This window comes from Haliotis asinina, chromosome 12, assembly GCF_037392515.1.
Source record: "Haliotis asinina isolate JCU_RB_2024 chromosome 12, JCU_Hal_asi_v2, whole genome shotgun sequence".
In the NCBI taxonomy this organism is placed as follows: Eukaryota; Metazoa; Mollusca; class Gastropoda; order Lepetellida; family Haliotidae; genus Haliotis; species Haliotis asinina.
This window is the reverse complement of record NC_090291.1, coordinates 8,924,171-8,939,648: the sequence shown is the minus strand read 5'-3', so window position 1 is coordinate 8,939,648 and position 15,478 is coordinate 8,924,171. Positions and strand designations below refer to the sequence as shown.

The following is a 15,478-nucleotide window of genomic DNA, read 5'->3' as shown; positions in this document are numbered from 1 at the left end:
CTTTTCAGTTCTGGGCACAATGTATGGCAATGGATGACCATTTGCAACATTCAATCTGATGTATTGATACAGTTACAACAGCACATCCGTAAATGCATACTTCCCAGCGTATAAACCTTAGATACGCTGGCTAATCTAGAAACAATTCATATATACCACTCAAAATAGATTAAAAACACACACAACTGGAAGACTGTTTTGTCTAGCAGGTGACAGAGTAACTATAGTCAGAACAAAACATGGTTGTTAAACTTTGTTTGAGCAGCATACAACACTGGTGTAAATGTTTTCTCACACTGGCCATGAATGGGGAGGGATTGTTTCTGATGGGCTATCAGTGTTCGGAACAATGATTAAGATACCTCACAGCTTATCAGCTTGATATGGAAGGCTGTAGTATTGCAAGATTTAGATGTTTTTCTCAGGTGAAACCCTCAGGGTAAGGTGCTGCCTCAAACCCCTGAACTAATTCACACTCAGGACCAAAATTTGCAGAGCAAACAATAGTCTGTCTCAGTCCCTGAACCAAATCATTCCCCCTTCCACTGTCCTTTCTACACTTTGTTCAAGTTTTTAATTTCCATTTCACTGTATTCTCGTTTTCAGTTTGACCTTTGTTACCACCAGACGATTGGATCTGATTCATCTACCTAATAACTTGTAGTATAAGTTCTGTGACATTTGACAATACAAGCATACTCATGATAAATAGTAAACATGTTAAAGGAATTATTTGTTTCTGTCAAAATTACATATACTGAGGGAAACAAATATATGAACACCTAAAAGTACTGGTTTTCCTTTATTCTTTTCCAGGTTTCTTTACAAAGAATGTATTGCACTGTGGGTGAAAATCTGGGAGTGCAATGATGTGATGTTCCCTTATTTGTTTCCCACAGTATATACATTTGTATTCAAAGCCTGAGTGTTAGTTTAAGCAAACAGTTCAACATAATCACACCTCATGAGATGGATTGCAGCTAATCTTCAGTCTCAGCTTTAAAATAAATACAGCTCTTTTCGCAAACGATACATTTAATCCACTACCTTTGAAAACAGTTACAAACACATGCTGGAAGGACAGATAATGAGTCAGGAATACAAATGAGGCAAAGGCTTTTATTTAAAACATATTAACAAAACATACACTCAACAAAACAATACATCTCATACGTAATATTTTACCTGCTGACATTGTAGCAGACAGTAGTGAACAGCAAGCAAGAACAATCTAAAAAAAATCAGTGTGAATTGCTAAATCCAGTTTTAAACTTAAACACAAAAGATAAAATATTGTTCCTTGCAATACCAAGAAGCAGAAGTTAAAATGACTTATGTGAGACAGGAAACCAATGTTCTTATCATTATCCTTATTTGGACATTATATGCAAAACTCAAGCACATCTTTTGCATATTGGTAAAATCATGGATAAAAATATCAGGATGTAAGAAAACATTTACATGAGGGAATTCTTACGAACATTTGTTTTTGAAACAAACATTTATTTTTTTCAAATGAACAAAGAATTATTATTTTTATATAGTAGTTTCAAGTAACCTACTTTCTAAAAAGTAAAGTTACAAATTATTGTGATCTAGTTTAAGACTTAATATGGAGAATAACTTAATCTACTACTGGCAAACAAGGATAAGTTGGATCAGCGCTGGGAACGCATTTACAAGAAGTAGGTGGTGCACGGCAAAGAGCAAACCCATTTGGTCTGTGAAAGGGAGAGCAGATATAGGCTAGTGCATGTGCAGTGCATGACAATGAACTTGACTTAGCATGTAGCGGCACATGCCTTGCTCACGTAACTCTCACAAGGTCACACTTGGGGCCCCTTCACTAACAATGGCAAGCACCAGCAGGAGGCACTCATACATGCTAATACAGGTCATTTGTCAGGTCAGTGCTCAACTTATCCTTGTTTGCAAGTACATGTTAAAGTATACAAAAATACTTCTCTTGTCATAATCATTGTCATAATCATACTGCTGAAACTACTACATTTATCAGTTTCACCTGGTTGAACAGAAAATAGTACTTGACACAACAAATGACAACATTACCAAGATTTTCCCATCCGCACAACCACACAGTAGTTCAAGTCTGGCTTTTATTCATTGCAGATTTGTCCCGAATAACAAAAAAGTTTTTGGCCAGTGAGTTGACCTTGGCGAGATGTGACGGCAGAGGCAGTGAGGCTAGGCCAGCCTTGCCCAGGTTGCGGATGCCCTCCAGCACTGATGGTCCTTCAAACTTGATGCGGCACCGAAACGGTCCATCCTTGTTCACCATCATAGGCACAAATTTAGTACCCCGAAATTTTACATCCATCTGAAAAGTGATTGAGTGAGGTTAGTTTTATGCCACTTTTAGCAGTATCTAGCAATATGACAGCAGGGTTAACCAGAAATGGGTGTCATGCATTGTACCCATGGTGAACCTAACCCAGGTTTCCATCATGACGAGCAAACACTGTAACCACTTGGCTACCCCCATCTGAAAACAAATAGTAACAGCTAATCCTTACAAGAGGGTGTGGGTGAGTCAGTAAGTCTGATGTTACCTTCTGGTCTCATCACAAGCACCATGAACTAGCACACATTCAGACTTAAGGTTAAGGTCACCCCAAATACCCAGTAAATGTCCCTGTTTGATAAAATATATACCATGGCCCCATTCCTAACTGTAACATCCTTTCAGAAGTGATGTCACAATCCCCATCAAAGAAGAAGTCTTGCTCACCAAATCGAAAATATTTCTCGGAAGGAGAGTTGAAACAAATCAACTCCAGACAATTTAAGTCTCACATGCAGTAGTAGGAACTTGTCACCAGTCCATTTCACCTGAGTTAATAACATATATTTAAACAAAAGAAAGGCATGTACTGAACAGCTACCTTATACTCCAGCTTCTCCAGGGTTGGCTGGTTAGCTGTCCCGAATGTGTGGTCAAGCGACTCAGTCCGCTGTTTCTTTTCGTCTTCATTCTCACCCCGGAGTCGCTTGTTAAATTCTTTGACAGGTTCAGATGATGCTGAAACATTTGGACAAATATCACAGCAGGGCAAACCGACAAAAGTCCAATTTCAGTTTGTTCTGATATTGTCTGCAATACACCAGTCCGCTGGAATAACATAAAACATGTACAACTGGTATACATAAGGTTGTCCTTGGCTGTGTGTATGGTTTTGAACTAAAATGATTTCATGCAATGTATAGCAATATTTCAGCAATATCATGACAAGGAACACCAAAAAATGGGTTGCCACCCATAGTGGAACAGAACCCTTATCTTTGGTGTGACCAGTGAATGCTTTAGTCAAAATGCCATGACAGTGAACATGAACATGCTTGTGTCAGTAAACATACCTTTACGCTTTCTGTGAGATTTTCTTGTTAGGGGGTTTTCCCTTTCTTCAATGCTCCTGTACTTCCCAAATGATCCCTGGAATATGAAGAAACTATGCACAACTGTTCTTCACACATTTTATTTCACTCATCCAACACGTTCATTTGGAGACACAGAAATAAATACTAGTGACATTAACTACAGTCAAAGACAAGACAAGTTTCCATGCATTCTGTGTACATTAGCTCAATACAGTCAATGACCATCCCCAGGTGACCGCACATTCTGTTTGGCCTTCTTTCATTGTTACCATTGGTTGCTGAAATCATGACCTTCAAACTGACCTTATGACTCACAAGGACAGTAAGTGAGTCGGTGAGATTGTTCCCAAACAGAACAATCACACCTGACAAGAATGGATTTGCTACCGTGAATACACCATAAGATTGTAAAATATGTGTAGTTAGATCTCTCATGAAAGTACCATAATTCGACCTACAATTATCTGTGCTAAACAAAGAAGTCATCCAAATGTTTTTGCAAACACAACCTTTTCTGCATTAACTCAGAACACTGAGTGATCTAATCTTCAAGGTCATCCAATTATATGTCAGAAAAATTCCCATGGGGCACTTAGGGCACATAGGAAAAATGTGACACATGATCATGTGTCACAACTCATAACAAATAAACAAGATTAGTGTTTCATGGAAAAGGTATGGTACCATAAAGAGCAAAATAATGAATGAGTATTTGGGCCTATGCTCATACTGCTGATCACTGGTTTGTCTGGTTCAGACTTCATTATGTGCAGGCCGCCTTCATACAGCTGGAATATTCTTCAGTAAGGCAACTAACAAAAAACAAACAAAACTCCTATCAGTATCCATGTGTAATCAGATTGGACAACAGTCATGTCACTTTACCTGGCTGTGCTTGTTGAGAGCCAGTTCTACCAAGGATGAGACGTGACTTCCCACCAGGTGGAGACTGTGAACCTCATCTGTCTTGAACACTGGAAGCAGGGCCTGCAGAATGTAAAGGAGGAGTGAGTTAATTATGTTTTATGTCACTTTTTGCAACATTCTGGCAATATCACTTCAGGGGACCCCAGAAATCGGCTTCAAACATTTCATCAGTGAGGGGAATCAGACCTAGGTCTTAGGCGTGATGAGCAAATGCTTTAACCACTAGGCTAACCCATTCCCCGATGTAAAGGGGGAACAAGAATGATCCACTTATCACAGCACATGTGCATCACTGTCATGAAACTACTAGCAGAGGTAGAACTTGGCTGTACTTGGCTGTATAATCTTTAACCATCTTCATTAACCCATGCTTGTACACAGGCCCTCATGTCACTGCGAGGATTAAAGATTTTTCATAAAATAGAAACATTTTGGGATGACCCCCGACTTGAAACGCTTCACAGTACAATATATCTATACAAGGCCGGACACAAGGACATGGCCCACCCACCTGCTTCGCCGATCGCAATCAGTTAAAACTTCATCTAAACATAATCATGGGTGACTGGCGCATTGATCACTACTCATAACACCTACCAGTTCTATATTGTTATTTCTACAAGTCAACTGAACCTCAAATAAACAATCTTGACACAAATGGCGAACGATAGCAAGGACAATAAGGTTGCTTAAAGGGGGTGTGTTTGAAGTGAGCCCTCTCATTGGTCAACGGTTACAATTGTCTCGATATATTGTACTGTGAAGTGTTCAAGACGGGGTACATCTTAAAATTTTTATATTTAAAAAATAAATCTTAAATCCTCTTGTGCCTGTGTGCTTGTCATAAGAGACAACTAATGGGACTGGGTGGTCCTGCTTGCTGACTTCCTTGAGAGATGTCATTGTATCCCAATTGAATAGATTGATGCTCATGCTGTTAATCACTAGATTGTCTGGTCCTGAGTCAAATATTTACACACTGCAGCCAGAACATTGCTGAGTGCAGCGTTAAACAACAAACCAACTGCATCAGTTCGTATCAACTGAACCAACACCACCACTGTGCAATGTTTCACATCTGCAAAACTCTAATCTCTAGAATACCTAGACTGACTACATGAAACAACACCAGCCACATAATGTGGTACAGTGATCTGTGCAAGCATCTCCTTGGTACAGTTTCTTGTGCTTCTGTGTGTCTGCTAGTTTGCACTCGGTCAGACAGCTGCAGCTGGAAGATAGTAGCCTGAATGTAATTGAGTCTGGACCAGACAATCCAGGAATCAATACACAGAGCACTGATTCATATTCTCGGGGTAGTTATAAAACATGCAAATCAAGTAATCAAACACAACCATCCAATCCACTTTGTGATCTTCTAAAAGTTGTCATTGACTAAGTCCAACCTTCAGTTCCCACAGGGGATATTTAGCATCTGAACTGAAATGTTTGAGATTTTGAAATATCTACAGAATTAGTTTTTTGACGATTTAAACAGCCAAGCTCTTCTCCTTCTCCTGGGTTAGCAGTGTGCATAACTCATCCTTTCTCTATTTCTACATACAGGATACTGTATTCTGCATCAGCTAAAATCAATCAATAAAATCAAATAAAAACAATAAAATCAATTTACCTCAGTGAAGTTGTCTTCATCCTTAGCCTTTATTCGAGAGAGGACCACATACTGTGTCTTGGGGTAGTGCACCATGTAGACAACATCGTTAGGCTTGTACACTGTGGGGTGCTTCATGTCTACGATGTGAACTCGACTCCAGAGGGCGCCACCAAACATGTTCACATTCACATGCTGTCAACAGTAATCATATGTTATCAGCCAGAAATAACATACTAAACAATTTACACTCTGTGGCCATTAATGCCATATATGAGAAAACAGAGTGTCATTATTCACAAATGTGAGAACCAAAACATGGTCACAAATATTAAGTCTCTATTAATTTCAAGGCATTACCTTCTATTATTTAAGCCATTATTACCTTCATGGCTTCCATGAAACAGTGACACATTTTTTTCAGATAATACCTATGTTTAGGTAGACTGGAGACCTTGACGCATACACACTGCTTGGAGACAACTACAATATATTAACATATACAATCTGAATTTCAAAGACAAATCAAAAGCAGCTTGAAGAAGAGGGTCAGCTTATGTACGGGTAACACTTTTATGAAACTTATTTTCTGGTGACCGTTAAGGAAACAACATATTGATTCATGTGAACAAACAAGTTAGCGAAGAACTCATATTATGGAGTCAGCTTATCTATGAGATTTGTATCTACAGTAAAATACAGTGGGTTATATAAGAATAAACCTGTAGTGTGAGCTGACCTTTCACTTGGAAGGGTTCAAATTTACACTGGTAATAGTGACTTTAATAGTCTTCCTCATAGTTGGCAGAGGAAGTTGGCATCCATAAATTCTTGCTATTAAGATGTGATTATGAGAAGGTGTTATGTTATGGTAAGGTAGACATTTCTTTTTCAGTTCTATTTATATTTCAGAATGAGCGAGCGAGTGAGTTTAGTTGTACGCCGCACTCAGCAATATTCCAGCTTTAGGGCGGCAGTCTGTAAGTAATCGAGTCTGGACCAGACAATCCAGTGATCAATGGCATGAGCATCGATCTGCACAACTGGGAACTGATGGTATGTGTCAACCAAGTCAGCGAGCCCGACCACCCAATCCTGTTAGTCGCCTCTTGCGACAAGCATAATTGCCTTTTATGGCAAGCACGGGTTGCCGAAGGCCTATTCTACCCCGGACCTTAACGGGTCTTATACTTCAGAAACAATGGTGCAGTTTGGCATGCATTTGATATAATACATATCTACTGTCATCTTAAAACTCACCACTTCGTCGAAATACAGTTTCATTTTGGACAGCATCAACTTCCTGAAAGTATTTGGACTCGAGATAAAATGGTCCTTGTCTGAAAACCACAGAATGGAGTACTTCACTCACAATGTTCCAGGTCATCATACAATCATCTGTCACACATTATGACACACATTTATAGGGTGGGAGAGACGTATCCATCATTGCAGCTGAAGACTATGCATATCACTGAAGCTCCTGATGATAACCTGGCTTTTGCATTAATTCAGAAATTTCAAACAAAGTGCAAAAAATGATTCCAAACAACGATTTATGTGTGTACATGAAAAACAACAAAAACTGAAATCAGCTTTTAAATGAATACATTGGTGTGGACTGATTTTAAACAGTACCTTGACCTCGAAGTTCACAAACATTCCATTTTCTACCCTCTGAATGGATCTGGTTGTCTGAAATGATATAAATTATATAAATAAGATGTAAAAATCAAAGGTGTCCTGTTGTTATTAGATCGGGTGGGTTTTTTTCTTAACGCCAGCAATATTCCAACAAATATGACAGAAGCATGTGAATAATCAAGTGTGGTCCAGTTACTTCGCCTCACTGCACTTTAAGTGTGGCTGTCTGTAGTATGATTTCACATTAATTGTTTCATACCTTATGTTCGTTTTGTTTGGATGTTTGGTGCTGAGTATTGGGTATTGAGTTGACCTAGATAAGTCCCTGTATTTTCAAAATATCACTGGATTTAAAATACTTCTTTCTGACAGTCATTAAAACACAAGCAATCATGATATAATGGTTTAATGACGTACATTACTGGCCATCCAAAAGTATGTGTTATTCATTGTTTTATTTATTCATTGTCAAAATATACTGGATAAACACATGGCAGTCATTGTACTTACAGACGAGATCAAGGTCTCCAGCAGCCTCAATGTCAACATCTTCGTCCTGCAAATTGATTAGAAGCTAATTATCCTCATGTTGGTAGATTATAGATCACTACACTGTGTTACTGGTATACTGGTTTACTACTTGCTTTTCAATCGATATATTATGCAATACTTTTCTGAGTACCAGTGTATTGAGTAAAATGTTTTCGAATTATGTGGGTTTACGTTAAAGATTTTCATTCACAACTGATGTTAGCCTTCATAACTGGTTGACAACTTTGCACATTCTATACAATACAGACTCAGTAAAAATGAATCTAACACATGCAGATTAAAAACACACAAAACATTTAGTCACTATCTGTGTTCCAGAAAATGGTTGTGAAGATTATCGAACGCACTTGACAACTTTCGTACACATCCTCAGCAATCCGAATTTTGGGTTTCTTGAGATTCAGTTGCCGTAGAGTTCCGTCGGGGAGAAAATTCCACTTTCTACAAGTGTCGACAATGTCATTTTTGGTACAACGACAAATAACTCGAAATATTATCTGTTTATCCATTAGTATGACGAGTCCAGGTATTTGTGAATTAGCTTAAGCATGTTATATGTGCAGGTGTTTCGCACACTTAAATCGTTGAAATAGGCGCCGCAATATTTACAACAAGAACTGATGACGTTTCGTGGGGAAGCACCTAAGCGGATATGGAATGACGTTTCACGCAACTACACAGGAAGTGCTTGTCTGCTATTTATGTAAGAACGTGCACGTCTCTGTTTTGTCCACAATAGTAACTGAAATGTGTTTATTTGGGGTCATTATGTTTCATCTGTATCATAATTATAAAATGCTGCAAAACAGTTATGCAACAGTTAAGGGAATATTGGCTTTAAGGGAATAATGGTGTTTTGCTAACTAACTGCCTGTTCGGGTTTCGTCATTTGACTTTGGATTCAGGACTTTTCTTACAAGAAATATTATGATTTCTATCAGACACTAATTCAACACGTTTTCTTTGACAGTCTTTTCCGATGGGAATAATTCAGCCGCGAGTCTAATGGCTATTTTGTCAGGCTTCAGTTCAGTTTGTTGCTGTTTTAACTACTCACTCAGCCAGTGTTCAAAACAAAAATGAATAAAATTGCCATAGGGGCCCACAAACTATAAAACCTGCAGCCCCAATTCTTGTGGCCTTCATGTAAACAACGGCGACATATATTAGCTGCACGCCATGCAACCTACATGAATTTGTATCTACAGGTTCAATGCAAGATATTGATATAGGTGTTTTATTTCATGATGAACTAGGCATTTGCCAGTTGACAGCTCCATCAAGTCTAGCAGTGACACCATGGAGCAGATGTCTAGATGACCTTATAAATCCAGTTTCTAACAAGTAGTATCAGGCATGTAAAAATTTTTGTTTCAGGAGGAACCAGTAATTCTTACAATGCATCCTGATCTTTCTGCTCATCTTCATTCTGCTGAATGTAATGAAATTATTAATGCATTCCAACAGTGCCATGTTGATGTAAGTAGGATAATTTTTTAACTGATTATAGTATTGATTCATGGTTCACCCATTTCTGTACATATCCCACTTCCTATAGCTACTAGCCTGCTAGATCAAGCAGTAAGAGGACTATTAAGGCAAGTCATCTTCTCCAGGACTTGAGTCCAATGTAAACCTCTCATCCAACATGAGCTTTGGACAAGCTTGATTTAGCCCATCTCATAGATTGTAACAGTTCACTGCGTATGCCATACTGTGCCATGGTAACAGTATCCTGTAAGTCATGTAGTGTACATGGCTGACAAATACAACTGAACGAAACATTTCATAACTCTGCCCTTTCAAGTTATGTAAGAAATAGCTCTAAAACCACTGGTTATGCAATGATTCAAATCAGCTAAGTTTGTACTGATTAGGTGACTATTAAGTATTCATTTTGTTTAATGTCATGTTGATATGTCATATTAAACTGTCAATCCCAGACATTCTTGAGAGGCATTCAGAAGTATATGAAAACATGAGACAAGTCTATGGATGCAACTTCTTATTTATTTTATAACAAAATGTTTCTGCCAGAGATGTACATGTATCTGTCCTCATTCACTGATTCACTGATCTCTGGCTTCCTGTAAATCTGGCATGTACTGCCTAACACATATTAGATGATCCTGCACACTAAACGCATTTGTGACAAGAGAGGTGGTACAACGAATTGGGCAAGTACACTTGGCTGCTACAGGTAGCTTGACGATTATGCATGTGCAATACATGCTAACCGGGACATGAAATCAACACCGCAATTTCTGCAATTTCAGGCATAAGATACTGATATTCCACGCTAACCTTTAGTGAAGATGAAGACAAATAGTTGATTGGGACATTGACAAGCATTTTAGATATTCAACAATTTTGTTAAAAAACCCCAGGAAAATGTCATTTGCTTCGTGAAATGGATCGGTGGTCCTAAACATATTTGCTCAGTATATTGTGTTGATTCAATTCACTGGGATTGTACCTGTTCCCAAATCGAGTGTGCTCTAACAATTCATGCGTGAAATGCACAGGGAAAATAAACTTCTCGATATTTATCAGACAACCTGTCTCCCTCTTGTTTCAAGTGGATCGTTCTGTGGGGCGTTCCCAAGTAAGCAAATTGGGGTCATTTGTCAGGTCGTGGATCATCGTATGGGGCAAGCAGTAACCCAGAAACACTTGTCACTTTACACTTGTCACATACAATGTATATCAGTTTGAGAGTTTTCAGACAATGTATTGTTTCTTGTATCACTGTTGGTCAAGATGTTACAGCCCATCATCTGTCTGAGTGCAATGTGATACAGAGTAAAATTTTAGATAATGTAATTTTTAATAAATATGGATTTATCTACATCTGTCACAGTGAGCATTGTGATGTCAAATAGTGATGTGTGATGTAAAACTAAACCTTAAAAGACTTGATTAAGTGCCTTCCTAACGTTGGCTTACTAAGTACCTGTACCTCATGCTTCAGTGCCTCTCATATATTGTATATGTAGCTATAGTGTAATTTTTTTTACAGAAACAAGGTTTGAGAATATAGCGTGTATTTTGTCCATTCAGAAAGATTTTCTGTTAATTCAGATTGACAACCAATTCTTAACATTAACTCACTCCATATATTTACATGACTTCAAGGAGTGTTATCGTCGGCTTGTCACTCTGAAAACCTGGGTTTAATTACCACATGGGTACAACATGTGACACCTGTTTGTGGTGCCCTGGTGTGATATTGCTGGAATATTGCTAAAAGCTGTGTAAAACTCAGCTCATGCACTAACTAACTTCAAAGTGTTTGTAATTTTGTAGGTAAATGTGCCATGCTGTGATTTATGTTTAGAGCTATGTTACCTATTTATTTAACTGCACTAAACTGACATGGTACATGTTAGTGCTAAATCCAAACCACAGAAACTTTACCTCCAAAATGAATAACATTCTGAAACAGAGGCAACAGCAGGATATAATTATATATCAAACTTAAATTATGTATAACAATGCTCTGACTACCTGTCTCTACATTCTGTTTTTCAGCATCCGGTTCGTAAGTTCATGGGATACTGCAATGATCTGGATAGAGCACTGACCAGGTGCTTAAAAGCAGAAGTAAGAAGCTACAATAAGTCTAATCACAAGCAGAATTATTTATTTTGCCAACAGAATACATATACATACAGTAGTATATAGAGTCAAAAGAATCATGATTATCTTCAGTCTCCATCAGGACCAGTAAGACCAGCAAGGTAAAAAATCTGACTAGTCCACTGCTTATTTCATTTTAGTGACTTGGAGAAACTATATTTTGATAAGAAAGCTAGTCAAACCCAAGTTTTACAAGGCTCTGGCTGTAAGGGGCTTTGGTTGACCCTGATTATGACTAAACACTTGATTATACTCCATATTTGAGAAAATTATTGGTTTCAGATTGCTTATTTGCCTTTTCACAATCACCTACAATTGAAAAGTTCTCTGATTGTTTGGAAACTGACACTTACAGTATCAGTTTGGAACCAACTGTTTCATTTGCAAGTGTTACTGATGATTTTCGTTCATATTTATTGTACATTTAATTTCAGAGGAAAAAGAAACAAGAAGCAAACTTTGCTAAGTCAAGAGCTTTCCAGAGGCGATCTCAACAGAAGACAGAACAATCTGAATAGAACCAGGGAAACTAATCTCTTATGGACTTGTATGTTCTGAAATATGAAGGAGGGCCATGTTGAGTAGAAATGTTCAAGAGGTGTACGATCAGGGGCGGATGCAGGTTTTTGAGAAAGGGGGGTGCATACTTCATTTTCACTTGGGTTTCAATGGTCATTTAAGAAAATTTCAGAAGAAAAGTGCACACCCCTGCAACCCCCCTCTGGATCCACCTATGATGATATATTTCACCAACTACATTCACAGACAGGTGGTTGTGTTACACATGGAGTACTTATTAAACAAGAGATATGAGGTGCCACATTTGCTGTGCAGAGTTGTGTCCCTTAATTAGTCATGCTGGGATCAGGTAGCCAGAGGCTTGAACCCAGATTCACTCACATGCTTCACCAATAGGGATTAAGGGAAGCATCCATGAAAAACACCTCTGTGGTGTGTTAGGTGATACATGTTTCCTGATTCAGTCATTTCTTATTGTAATTTACCAGGTCGTGTGTGTGTGTGTGAAGTCACATTTTCGACCCCTACCTCAGACATTATTATCTGTATTCATAGGTCAGTGTGTAATTTAATCAAATCATTTGTTTTATAAGAATGGATTTTATATGTATGATGTATACTACCCATCAAAAGTTTAGACTCACATAAAGCATTCATATATATGAAGTTACATCAAAGATGAGTTACTTCACGAACTTGGGGGAACCAACTGCATACCTTATACAGATGTTATGCATGAGACGAGGATCATGCATCAAATTACTAAAAAACAGGTGCAAATATCATGCATGAACATCTGAGTTTTACCATTTATTGAACTTAGACTATGGTCTTTTCAACGTTACAGATTTATTTTCTAATATATCACTTCATGTGTAACAGTATCTTTAAACAGGAGGAATAATTTGTAAAATCTAGTGTAGAACAGTTGACTGATGTATGTGTCTACATTTACATTAGTGAGTCTAAACTTTTGATGGGCAGTATATAATATTATGCATGTAGAAAGAGCGGACCCTGATGCTTCCAGGAATTAAGAACCCAATTAAACCAATAAATTGTGTTTGATAAATGGGGTAACATAATAGTTTCTGGGGTTAAGAATAATGTGATTGACAAATATAGATAGTGCTGATATTTTTTTTCATGCAATATCCCAAATGCCGGATGAATACATACATGCGCTTTCATCTTCGTCATTTAAGCTTGATGCACTGGAGATATCCTATGTGTCATGGCTTAACATAACAAAATATTTTCCAAATATTATGGTTCCTTGCACTCATGATGTAACCCTCACACCCATCAGCCTGTCTTGTTGAACAGTGTTAAGATGATTTATGGCGCCTCGCTGTAACTTTTAACCATTTACATACAAATACCCACAGGACTTGTGTGGAACACAAGTTTCTTGATAAATACATAATAAATAAATAAGTAAGTGTGTGAGTGCATGCTTCATAAATAAATGCAACTGTTATAAAAGCCAAGATATACACCTAGTCTCAAGTGATGAAGATAGTCACTTTAACCCTGTTGTCCTTCTTCTCAAATCGTTGGAGTGAGTGAGTTTAGTTTACGCCGCACTCAGCAATGTTCCAGCTATATGGCGGCGGTCTGTAAATAATCGAGTCTGGACCAGACAATCCAGTGATCAACAACATGAGCATCAATCTACGCAATTTGGAACCGATGACATGTGTCAACCAAGTCAGCGAGCCTGACCACCTGATCCCGTTAGTCGCCTTTCATGACAAGCATGGGTTGCTGAAGACCTATTCTACCCCGTGACCTTCATGGGTCTCAAATCGTTGGAACTAAGAAACTCTTCCTAAAACATGTAAAAGTAGTGCATCATCTGATCCTCTTGACAGTCTAGTTGGATGAAGAGAATGTAGTGTGTGGGTGCGTGTGTGCATGTGTGTAAGACTGAGAGAGACCCAATATTACATCTCAAGCAAGTATCTCTTCAGAATATCTTTGTGTTTTTGATTGGTGGATGTGGAGTGAGGAATGGTTGTTACCCTAACCGTAATATGTCAAGTTTGTGAGGATTCAGGGTTACGATAGGTCTCCAGCAATCAAGGCTTGGTCACCTGGTTGACGATCAGTCTGATTGCCAGACTGGTGACTGGGTTCATTTACTGTCATTGTATCTTTGTAAAATGGGGCATTGCTCAGATTATCAATCACTGGATTGCCATGTTCAGACTAGACTACATGCTGGTTGGTGTCATAATGCTGGCTTTGTACTGGACATTCTTTAGCTTGGCTTTATTGAATTTCTTATGTAATTAAAGTATATTTGCCACAGTGAATGTCTTTAGGGATAATATATCCATCTCTCAGTGCATGTTTTTGATAACATATACAGTTTGGCCATTAAAAGGCATTGTCACATTGAGGTTGTATTTGGTTTTTGATTGACTGGTAAAAAGTCTTTCCTTTAGTGAAGTCACATTACCTGCCAATGTTGGGCCAACTATGAACGCTATCTGGGAATGTCCATGCCACAACATGGACTTAAGGTAGTCTTAGAATTGAGATCACTTGTAGCATAACCTAATATTTGCCTGGCAATCAAAAAGTTGTCGGCTTTGATATATAATCCATGTCAAATGTTTGAAAAACTTCCCTTGGTTCTGAAGGAATCAGTAGTAAATCCATGTCCAAAATTTCACTCATGTGGATAATTCAGTGTAGGAGTGTAACAAATGATACTGAGCCTATACTAAGTTTATGTACAATGGGACCTTGTGATAAAGTAGTTAATGAGATCTTAGCCATCATAACACATTAGGGTGTAATGTGTCTAAAATATGCACATGATTTGTCATTTGGTACCTCTTGTTTAATGGTATCCCCAAAGATAATATCATATATGCTTGTTTTCTTTAAAAAATTGTATTCCTTTATTGAGATTTAAGTTTGTCGATTAGTACTTAGTAAACTCCTCAAAACAGAAACGCATAAGTAGTATTTTTCCATGTAACCTTTCGAGTTTGAATCATCGGTGTCTGTGCAATCAGTATATTTATAGGTGAACACTGTCTGCAAACATTTCTGAGGCCATTGTCATTGAGGACAACTCGCCAAAACGCACTAAAACTGTTTTCCTCAATAATTGCAATAAATTGTGAACTGGAAGAAAATCATGCATTTCCTTTTGCACGCACATTCCATGCACCA

General features: G+C 38.1%; 2 protein-coding genes across 2 annotated transcripts; one reads left to right on the top strand and one right to left on the bottom strand.

Moving 5' to 3' along the window:
• Window positions 1-1,099: 1,099 nt before the first annotated feature.
• Window positions 1,100-8,790, bottom strand: LOC137258031 (centromere protein N-like). Its single transcript, XM_067795570.1, has 9 exons — window positions 8,479-8,790; window positions 8,090-8,135; window positions 7,574-7,630; window positions 7,196-7,275; window positions 5,957-6,130; window positions 4,282-4,383; window positions 3,376-3,451; window positions 2,904-3,040; window positions 1,100-2,338 (listed from the first exon to the last, which is right to left on the bottom strand). Exons 1-9 carry the CDS (start codon window positions 8,638-8,640, stop codon window positions 2,105-2,107), a joined length of 1,068 nt encoding a protein of 355 aa, XP_067651671.1. The 5' UTR covers window positions 8,641-8,790; the 3' UTR covers window positions 1,100-2,104.
• Window positions 8,791-8,796: 6 nt separating this feature from the next.
• On the top strand, window positions 8,797-14,693 carry LOC137258034 (COX assembly mitochondrial protein 2 homolog). Its single transcript, XM_067795573.1, has 4 exons — window positions 8,797-8,834; window positions 9,509-9,610; window positions 11,663-11,734; window positions 12,205-14,693. Exons 2-4 carry the CDS (start codon window positions 9,530-9,532, stop codon window positions 12,286-12,288), a joined length of 237 nt encoding a protein of 78 aa, XP_067651674.1. The 5' UTR covers window positions 8,797-8,834; window positions 9,509-9,529; the 3' UTR covers window positions 12,289-14,693.
• Window positions 14,694-15,478: the final 785 nt, after the last annotated feature.

What these genes read in the sequence shown, in the direction of transcription:
- LOC137258031 (XM_067795570.1), bottom strand. Translation starts at nt 8,640, where the DNA reads ATGGATAAACAGATAATATTTCGAGTTATTTGTCGTTGTACCAAAAAT. An exon ending in ATGAAGACAACTTCACTGAG is followed by an intron (nt 4,384 to 5,956) that starts GTAAATTGATTT and finishes TACATTCTGCAG; the next exon opens with GCCCTGCTTCCAGTGTTCAA. An exon ending in CTCTCAACAAGCACAGCCAG is followed by an intron (nt 3,452 to 4,281) that starts GTAAAGTGACAT and finishes TTCATATTCCAG; the next exon opens with GGATCATTTGGGAAGTACAG.
- LOC137258034 (XM_067795573.1), top strand. Translation starts at nt 9,530, where the DNA reads ATGCATCCTGATCTTTCTGCTCATCTTCATTCTGCTGAATGTAATGAA. An exon ending in TCCAACAGTGCCATGTTGAT is followed by an intron (nt 9,611 to 11,662) that starts GTAAGTAGGATA and finishes TCTGTTTTTCAG; the next exon opens with CATCCGGTTCGTAAGTTCAT. An exon ending in CCAGGTGCTTAAAAGCAGAA is followed by an intron (nt 11,735 to 12,204) that starts GTAAGAAGCTAC and finishes ATTTAATTTCAG; the next exon opens with AGGAAAAAGAAACAAGAAGC.